The sequence below is a fragment of the Castanea sativa genome, chromosome 3 (genome assembly GCF_040712315.1).
Source record: "Castanea sativa cultivar Marrone di Chiusa Pesio chromosome 3, ASM4071231v1".
Lineage (NCBI taxonomy): Eukaryota > Viridiplantae > Streptophyta > Magnoliopsida > Fagales > Fagaceae > Castanea > Castanea sativa.
This window is the reverse complement of record NC_134015.1, coordinates 42416941-42427489: the sequence shown is the minus strand read 5'-3', so window position 1 is coordinate 42427489 and position 10549 is coordinate 42416941. Positions and strand designations below refer to the sequence as shown.

General features: G+C 34.7%; 1 protein-coding gene across 1 annotated transcript; it reads left to right on the top strand.

Annotated features, from left to right (window-relative positions):
- The first annotated feature begins 5640 nt into the window (after window positions 1-5640).
- On the top strand, window positions 5641-10219 carry LOC142627994 (F-box protein SKIP14). The gene is made up of 2 exons (XM_075801914.1): window positions 5641-7044; window positions 8544-10219. Exons 1-2 carry the CDS (start codon window positions 6118-6120, stop codon window positions 9096-9098), a joined length of 1482 nt encoding a protein of 493 aa, XP_075658029.1. The 5' UTR covers window positions 5641-6117; the 3' UTR covers window positions 9099-10219.
- Window positions 10220-10549: the final 330 nt, after the last annotated feature.

The following is a 10549-nucleotide window of genomic DNA, read 5'->3' as shown; positions in this document are numbered from 1 at the left end:
CAACCAAAAATCAATGACAAACATACCATAAAATCAACCAAAAATCATATACACCCACACATGGACACATTAACAGAGATAGAGAGAGCATTTTTGTGAACTTTTGGCTGCGGGTTGGTGCTTGGAGGATATCAGAATGTTTGGGTCGACTGGAACAAATCTTTGTGAATTGGTGCTTGTGGATTGGCGAGTTTCAACTATGGGGGATCGGTGCTTGTGGATTGGCGAGTTTCAATTGTGGTTGATTGGTGCTTGGATTGTTGCTTGTGACTGTGAATAAAGAGAGAGTTTCAGATGGGGAATGGAGAGAGAGAGTTTGAGATAAATAAATAAACAAAGTGAGGAAGATATTAATTTAAATAACATAGATGATATAATAGACAAACTGATGTAAGTATTTTATAAAAATAGGTATGTAAAATAAAAAAAATATATAAATTTTTTGCAAAATAGACAAAAAATTTGCATTGATTGATGTGTTTGCTCTAATCTAGGTTCTCAACTTGGCATTAAACCTTGACGTTGATTCCATTTGCATTGAGAGTGACCTAAAGTTGTGTGTTGATGTGTTGGTATTTTCCAACTTGGGAGTCCCTTGGAGAATTGGAACCATTTGCTTTGATGTTTTAGCCTTATAGACTCAAATCTTAAATTGTTGTAGTTGTTGGGTAGCCTGAGATGCAAATGTTGCCGCCTATGTCTTAGTTAAGTGGTTTTCGTTGAACAATTCTTTTGGTTTTTCTGACGTAGGATTGGGGCCTCCTTGTTTTGTTTATGTAATTAGAGTTGAGACTTCTACTCCTTTTGCGTAGTTGCTATTTGTTTGTCTTAATAAAATTTACCTCTGATTCATTAAAAAAAAAAAGCATTCACTCTACCCTTTTTTCTCCCCCATTTTCCATCCCCTAAAATTCACTCAACCAAATGGACCTTAAGGAAGCTAATGATAACTTGAGACCAAGCTCAAGGGAACTTTTGTATTGGTTAGAGAGCCTTGTATAGCAATGCAAGTTTTGTGAGGTTGTATATCTTGTACCCGGCATATATGCCGAGTACAAGATATAATTTTTCAAGTTTTGCATTATTGGTATACTACTTAAAGTCACATAAAATAGTGCTTAGAGCACTACCAAAAATTTCCCAACTCCAAAAAACCACAAACATATTAGCATAATCCATTGTGCAAAATTCATTTTTGCTTGAGTACGATATGCAAATATGCACACACTGTATTATACATTTCAAAATTTTTTTTTGTATTTTTCGAGAAAAAATGAAGAAAATTGGTAACGTCTGAAAAGCGATAAACACATTTAATGCATGAATTTAGAATAAACAATATGTGAGTGTTTTGAAAAGTAATTAGATAAAATAGAAAAAATAATTGTTAAAATATACAAAATTTTTTATACGAAGTTGACTTCAATTGCCTTACTGTCCAAGCAAAACCATTTCTTCTACTTATTAATTGTTTTGAGTGTTTTTACCCAAAAAAAAAAAAAAAAATGTTTTGAGTGTGACGTTTCATTTATTTTCTACTTTATTTTTTGGGTGGATTGGGGTGTCTCTATATGGTAGAAAGTTAAACATCGTTTTAGAGGTGCACTGTATGGCCCTCCAAGAGTGGGCCTATGTCATTTGGGTTTGGCCTTCACAGGATGGCTTTGTTCCAACTTTCTTTCATTTTTGGACAATGGGTTTTATTCCACTTGAAAATATGTTTGCTTCTTCGGCAAGTAGATGTTGAGATCTAGCTGAGAAGGTATCCTAGTCCAACTTTTCCACAGACTTCTTCTAGTGGAGACAATCAATTTAATTATTTTTTTGTTCCACTTGAGAAACTATGTTGCTTTTTATTTGTTTTTAGTTGGAGCTTGGACTAGGGGCTTTGTTCCACTCAAAAATATGTTTGCTTCTTTGGTAAGTAGAAGACTAGTCCTTGTGATGGAAGGTGACTGTATCTGTATCCTGGTCCAACTTTCCATGGAAAACTTCTTTTTGGTGGAGACAATTTTTGAGCTTTGTCCAAAATGTCTGATGCCTTGTCTTCAAGGGGATGCCTTGATAGATGCTTTGGAATTTGGTTAACATCTTTGAGAACTTCAAGTTATTTAAGGATACCTTGGGCATCAACCAGTGTAAAAAAGGAACCAACTCTGCCTTGCTGTGATAGATATAGGATTTATTGAACCTTCACATCGGCTTTGTGCAAAAATTGATCTATATTTTAGTATAAAAGTTTTTATTTATTTTTCATACTCAATTTTCAAAATATCACACATTAGATTATTTATTTTACACTACATTTTATTAAAATATCAATTTTTTAAAAATATTTTTAATTGTTTATCTTTTTTCATATACAATAACTGCCAATTATATCTTCCTTCATACTCAGGATACATAAAGAAAGAATATAAAATTAAATTCAAAATAATAATATCAATGTTAATTTACATGGTTATTGTAACAAGTTTGTAAATTTACATAATTATACACTCATTAATATGGATCAGTTTTATGCAAAAATGTATAAATTTTACAAAATTTTCTATTATACACGTTGATGTGAGTTCTCTTAACATTTGCACTGCAAATTTCCTATTAGATGTGTTCCCTTATAATATATTTTCATTTTTAAAACCCCAAAAAGGGGTATTTACACTTCATTCCCTTAAGGTATGAAGAAATTAACACTTCTCTCCCCTCACTCTCTTCCTTTTTACTTATATTAGTAATGAAATATTCTAAACTTTTATAAGAATCTCTTTACAAAATCTTAACCATAGTTAGTAAAAAATAACTAATAAATTTAGAATAAAAATGCAAAATTTATCAAGAACCAAAACACTTGTAATGACAAATATCTCCATACCCGTTAAAAAAATTAATAAGCAAAATTCACACTTAATATTTTAAAATACACTTTAATTAAGAATTTAAAACAATAAATTTTAATTATAAAATAAGATAATTTGGAAACTTGGTAGGTTAGTACACAATATTTTTAATGTGAATTTCACAAAATTTGGTCAATTGGATGTTAACAGGGGAGAGTGTTTTTTTTTTTTTTTTTTTTTTAAGTTTGCAGTGAAGTGTTATTTCTCCAAACCTTAAGGGAGGAAAGTATAATTGCCAAAAATAATAATAAAGAATAAATTAAATCAACTTTATTGAGTTCTATCCAAATGATACTTCCAAAATGAATTTTTTATAAATACTACATATAAATCTATCCTTTACTTTCTTGTCAAAATATTTCATTATGAAAAAAGAAAAGAAAAGATTCTTACCTAAATTATAGATCAGATGATATCCCTTTAATCTAATATGTAAATGATACTTCTAACTTTCCTTTTCTAAGATTTTTCTTTTTATACAAGTTTTAATCTGTTGTTTTAAAAATAAAATATTTTATATAAAAAAGTAGATATATATAGTTATTTGTTATATTAAAAATACACCATTTCACCTTACTAAAAAAAAAAAAAAAAACTTGTAATGGCAATCAAATCAATGCATCGAAGTGTGTTTCGGTAGGTACACAAACACTACCACCAAACCAACTTATTTGCCTCAACAAACACCCGTGCCCCCAACACGCACCCAAAGAATACCAAAAAAAGAAAAAAGAAGAAAAAAACAAGGGTCGTTTAGTTTGGGTTATGGTATGGACCATTGTTATTGATTCCGTTCCGTTCCGGCCGGAACGGCCGGAATTTTTCGTTCCGGTATGCAAACCGGTACCGAGATACTTAACGTTCCACCTCGGGCCAAATTTCGGGCCATTCCGGTCCATTCCGGCCATTCCGGCCAATTCCGGCCAATTCCGGCCGAGATGTGAATTCCGGCCGGTACGTGATTTGGCCTATGGAAAAAAAAAAAAAAAAAAATTTATTATTTGATGGCTAATATTATGTTATAAATTTTGTTGGCTTATTAGTTATTAATTATTATGGGCTTATGTAATGAGTAATGATTTGTATTATTTGAAATTTAGTTATTTATTTATTAGAATTGACAATTTTATGTTTTACAAGAATATATATAATTTAATTTTTAGGAACCCGAAACACCTTAAAACGGTACGCCGAAATCGGCCGGTACCGAAATATTCCATTCCACTAGACAAACCGAAACGGGGTCCGAAACGGTATTAATAACAATGGTATGGACGAGTAGGTCAAAGGGCACTTCCAGCTAAGAGATCCAGTTCTGACTTCTCATCGCACAAACACCACTCGATATACCAAAGTTTAAGGATCCAATTATCAATAAACTCAACAAATAAAGGTGACCACACGGTTTAATTTTAACCCCTAAAAAAAAACAAAGTAGGATCTATTTGGATAAAATCTTAGCCAACCCTAGTCAATCCACGCAGTTAGGGTCCGTTTTAAAGGTTAGAAGTCCCAAGTTTAACTTGGAAGCTTCTTCTTCTTCTAAAAAAAAGCTTGGAAGTTTCAAATAACCTAAACAAAACTTTGACCCATTAACACACGTCACAATCATTTCACAACTATCTTATGGTCAATATAATTCTGTTTTTAGAATTATTAGATGTTTCTAGAGTACAGTAATATGGTGCTCTACTTTCTCATAATCATAGTAAATTCTATTATAAATTTAATTCGTGAGATTTATTATAAATATGAGAGGAGAGAGTCTAATGTCACACTAGGATCTATTATCCAATTATACTAACATATGTTTAAAAGTTGTTACGTGTCATCATCTTGACAAGTCTACTACAACTTTTGATTATTTGTCATTATCTTAACGAGTCAAAGTGCAACTGGACATTGGACTTGTCAAAATAATAACAAGTGTCTAAAAGTGGACACATATCATTATCTTATCAGGTGCAACTGGACACTAGAATCAAGCCAAGTCCCTTTTAAAAGTATGTAAATAATTACTCCTTATCCTAAAACCAACCAATCTCAGTCATCCACTCTACAATCCAACACTCCACAAAAAAACAAACACACACTATCAACGGTGTAGAAAGAAAGAGAGAGTAAACCAAACAAAAAAAAGAAAAGAAACGAAGAAGAAGTTGAAAAAACCAAAATAGTGGAGGGAATCCCAATTCCAATTCCCATGTTTTTTACCTCCTCCCGCCACATCTAGTTTTGTGTAGAAAGAGAAAGAAAGAGTAAACCCAAAACATTTCCACCCGACACGTGTCCGTATCCCCCTCCCCACCCATCTCTCCTAAATTGGACAATTCACCGTTACCCTTCAATTCTCTCTCTCTCTCTAAAAAAAAAAATTTCTTTTATTGTATTTCTCTCTCTTCCTCTCTCTCTCTCTCTCCCCTTTCTCTCCTTGACAGCACGATCGACAGCGCTCGGATCGAATTCCGACCAGAGAAACAAAACCCTAAAATCTCTCCATCTCTCTCCAATTTCAATTCCTCCCAAACCCAAACCCAAAAAAAAAAAAAAAAAACCACAAAAGCTTTTGCTTTTTCTGCAAGAATTCGATACCAAAAAGCAAAACGCACACACTTCGTTCCTCGCCGTCGATTGCGTTCGTCCCCCCCCAAAAAAAAAAAACACTAGGGTTTTTATCGCCGTCGTAATAATCACCTCGATTATTTTTCCGTTTCGTTTCGTCGCCGATTCAGGTTCTGTGTTTTTTTTTTCTCAAATTCCTATCCATTTTCTTTTGATCCCTATTTTGCAAACCCTAGTTTTTGATTAGCTTAGCTTAGAAATCCCCAAAAAATAAAAAAAAGAAAAATAAAAAAAGAGAGACAATATTTGATTGATTCTTTTTATCTTTGTGGATATATTCGATTAACGGCGTCGTTTTTGTTTTCTTCTTTTGATTCCATTTTTAGCTGATTTTTAGGTTCTTTACAAGAAACTCTGTGAAATTTTTGGTGCGTTGTTTTAGTTTGTCATCTAAAATCGAGGGTTTCGTTGTTAGATTAGAATTAGATCTTCCACTTCACGAAGTTTTGATTTTGATTTTGAATTTTTCTTTTTTGTTTCTCTGAAAAGAAAAAAAAAAAGAAATCTAGGGTTTGCTTTTGCTTTGTTGGATTTGTAGAGAGAGAGAGAGAGAGAAAAAGAGAGAGATTGGGTTAAGGTTGTGTGTGTATATACAATGGCCTTGAACTTTTCACATCGACCAATCTTTCCGGCGCATCTGGCTGAGGACAATTTGGTTGCGCCAATGAGGATTGCTAATGGGTATCTTGTTGAGGGAGTTTCGGAGAGGAATGGAGATGGGTTTGGGAGGTCTTGGCGTTCTAGCCGGGATGTTGAGGATCGATTTGATTATGGAAGGGATAGGTGTGATAGGAGTGGGTCGCAGGAGTCTGTTTCGAATGATGTTCTTGATCTTTTGCCTTCAGATCCATTTAGTATGGATATAAGTACCACTTTTATGGCTATCACGGGTTGGCTGGAGGATTTTCAAGCTGATTATGGTGGGAATGAGGTTGGGACAAGTGATGGGAGTTATCACTCATTCACGGGGTTGAATTTTATTTGGAATAATGCTTTGAAGTACCAGAGTTTTTCTGGGAATATGGGGGTTGATTATAAGTTTGATGTAGCGGGTGGAATTAGGGGGCGTTCTTGGAAGATGGAAGTTGGTGATACATCTTGCCGTGGTGATTTTGGATCAGATTGTAATGTGGATGGTATTCTGGGTTTGGGCAATGAAACTCCGGGAGTGTCTGGCCAACAAAGTGAAGCTTGTCCTAAAGGTAATGGGATTTGTTCTGTTGGAGACAGCGGAGCTCCTCATGGGGCTTTGAATTTCGCCCTTGGTTATCTGGGTTTGCGGGATCTTCTTGTTGTTGAAACTGTGTGCAAATCTCTTCGTTCTACGGTTCGAGGCGACCCTCTTTTGTGGAGGAGTTTACACATTGATCAATCTTTGAATGAGAAGATTACTGATGAAGTTCTTTTGCAATTGACTAATAGGGCTCAAGGTAGTCTTCAATGCCTGAGCCTGGTGGAGTGCCCAAGGATCACTGATGATGGTCTGAAACGTGTGCTTGATAGTAACCCTAGGCTAACCAAGGTCAGTGTGACTTCATTTTATAAATGTCAGCTGTTAAATGTGTCTATGCATGCATTGTATGTATCTATTCTCAAGTATCTTGTTTTAGATTTTAAAATGGTTGGGGTGTTTTTTTTTCCCTGCTTTATTTTTGGAACTATATATCCTTCCTATTAAAATTCTTTAAAAGGATTGTCCCTTTTTTTAGATCATTTTAATTCAAATACCACGACCATGTGCCAAAAATTTTACTGCCATAACAAAGATAAAGATAATTTGACTCGTGAAGAGCCTTGTAGCTCAATTGGCACCTCTTGGTGTTTCCAATGGAGATGTTCAAAGGTTCAAATCCCCCATTCCCCATTATTGTAACTATGAATTATTGTAAAAAAATAAAATAGATAAAGATAATTTGACTTGTCATACACAGCTTGGATCCTTGCTTGATGTTTTCTTCTCTTTAAAGTTGTTCTTTTCTGCTTCTGGAGCTGCTCTTGATCTCACTCTTTAAAAGGTTCTTGGTATAAAAAGAAATTTTGTAGTTAATAGGATTGGAAGGTGCTTTCAGAATGGATTATTCCATACATCTTACCTGCAGGTTTATATTTTACTAGCTGTTTTCAAAATGGATTATTCCATACAAAAGTGTCCGTATGTTTTTCTACATTCATCTACAAGTACATCTGGAGATGCGAATCTACTCTTGACTTGTACTTTTAATTCTGTGAAATTGGGTTAGAAATCAAGCATGATTTGAACCAACTTTAGCCAAATCCAAGCACTAACCGGGTTGATGTCATGATTTTGAGGTCTAAAGTTGACCTATTGCATCTCATTCTGTTTATTTAGTCGCAATGACCAAATCCTAAGGTCTAATTCCAATCACCAATTGATAACTTTATAATGGATTGTGTCCTTATGAGAACATAGAATATACCTATGATAAGCTTGAGTTTTATTTATTAAAAAAAGGAAAAAAAGAGGGGGAGGGGGGTGGGGTGTAATAGCTTGATGATGTGAGGTTGGGTCAGGTCAGGTGGATTATTGGTGGCACCAAACTGAGTTGCAGATTCCTACCTTTCTTGCCATGTTGACACTTTCTGGGGGATATATAATAGAAATTTTATTAAAATATAAAATAATTAATATTCAAGATGCTTTATAAGATATCATCTTTAAAAATTACAACTGAAAACTTGAAAGAGAAAAGATCACAATGTATGCTGCCCAAAGTGTGCATCCATTCAAATAATGAATGTGGGAAAATGGTTTTGAGTAAGCTGGGTTTACACACGTTCACACATCTTATTGATCCTTTTATGCTCTGGCTGCCATAGCCACTCTAGACTATTCATTGGAATTTGTTGAAACAACAGGTTTTTTAAATACTTGACGTGGGGATGCCCTTTCTCTTTTCTCAACTTGTTACTGTATCAATTTCTATATGCAATAGTCTGTTTGAGCTCCATATGTCGCATGTTGAATTGACAAACTGCTAAAATTTATCTTCCTTTGTGCAGTTGAGTGTGCCTGGGTGTACAAGACTCAGCATTGAGGGTATTGTGAGTTGCCTAAAGGCTTTCAAGTCTGTGGGTACTCTAGGAGTGAAGCATTTACGAATTGGTGGACTTTATGGTGTAACACCGAAGCATTTTGAAGATTTGAAGTTTTTGTTGGGCATGAATGATAATATACAGCAGAATGCCCGCAAGCCACATTTCTATCACAGAGGAAACTTTTATCTGTCCTGTGATGATGATCGTTCGATTGATATTGAAATGTGCCCAAGATGTCAGAACATGAGGCTTGTTTATGATTGCCCGGCTCAGGGTTGTCAAGGGAAAGAACATGCAACTCAGGTATGCAGGGCATGCACGCTTTGCATAGCACGGTGTGTGCAGTGTGGTCGGTGCATTAATGACAGTGAATATGAGGAAACATTTTGTTTGGAGTTGCTTTGCTCAGATTGTTTGAACCAGCTACCAAAGTGTCAGGAGAGGCATGATAGAAAGTTTGGCCTCTCCAAGCCTGCTCTTCTACATGAACAGAGTTATAGCTTTTCTCTTCATGGCTAGAGACGGATATCTGTGTATGTCTGCTGGTTTCACATTGTGGATGAGATATAGCAAGAGTGGTCATCTGGATCGCTATCATGAATATATGTAAGGCAGCTTAGAAGAGTATGTTTCCATTTCTTTCTCAGTATGTCCTTCTGAGTCAGTTGACTGTCGGGTTCTGCCTGTGGGTAGACTTCAACATTGGCTGGATGCATTTGGTGTATTCTGAGTATGGAGTTAATGTCTGTATTGATATGGAGGGAAAGGGTGAAAAAAGAAAAGGAAAGAAATAAATAGAAAATTGAAAGAATATTATGAAGAAATTCTCCAAATGAATTCCAAGATGATCTTATTGTTGTAGGTGGTTCTCGTGAATAAATCTGATTAGTGCATTGATTTGTACTTGGATATTCAGAAGTGTCAGTGAGTAGGTGCAGAAGTGGGATTTGATATTTCAGCGCCGTCTTGCAGGGAGTACGAGATGTTGTAGAGAACAAAGTGAAAAGATGACTCGTCTGTTGTTATATGATATTGGTAGTCATTCTTCAATAACTTGTATGCTGCATCGGGGAAGGAAGCAGAGATATTTATCTGATAGCAGTGAAATGGGATGACCTGTTGGTTTCTCAGTCACCCAAGGATGTTTAATGGTTATTCTTCTTGCCATACTTATGCATGTGATGCAGACCGTTGTTGGAGCTGTATTTTCTGTGACAAAAGGCTATGAATAATGGAGCCTCTTTTTTGCAGGAGGATATTTCTTGTTTGAGCTGGGAAGTCTTAATAAAATGTGTGCTTTTAGTCTCATTTATTATTATTTTCTGGCTCCTAGTCCTGGGTTCCTTCCTCGATTGTAGAAGTAACAGTTAATTTTTACCTTCCACGGTGATTGTTATTTTTCATTACAGATGGCCATTGTACTTTATGTTTCTTCCCATTGGATGAAGATTCTTGTCGGGCTCAGACTATAGTTGTCAAACTGGTTAAGTTTAGATTGTCATGCCAAAAAGTGCTCTTGTTTCTTTCTCTTGAAAGATGTCAGTTTTTGGCATGTACCTAGAAGAAGTATTGAACACTTGTCATTTATTAAATTGAATGTTTAACAATTCTACTTAAGCAATAAGCATCTATTATTGACAGATCTCTCTTACATTTTAAATTCTGATTCTTTAGGCTGCTTTAGATGAAAATTCCTTGCTTATGACTTCTTAACCTTTATTTATTTATTTATTTTATTTGAGATAAAATTTTATTCTAACATAATCTAAGTGTATATATGTATAGTGTATATATGTATGAGAATTTGTAGACTTGAATTTTGATTTTTGTTATGTTATATTCTGAGTGTATATTATAATTTTATACTTGTGGAGTAAATATCACGGATTCATGCCAAGGGTATGCACACTGTCATTTACTGATTTTCCTTCGCCCCTTTGGCCTTTACGTTCACTGTAAGCCTTTTGTCA

Excerpts from the sequence above, each read along its gene's own strand:
- LOC142627994 (XM_075801914.1), top strand. The coding sequence starts at position 6,118 with ATGGCCTTGAACTTTTCACATCGACCAATCTTTCCGGCGCATCTGGCT. Across the intron at positions 7,045-8,543 it reads GTAACCCTAGGCTAACCAAG|TTGAGTGTGCCTGGGTGTAC; the intron begins GTCAGTGTGACT and ends TCCTTTGTGCAG.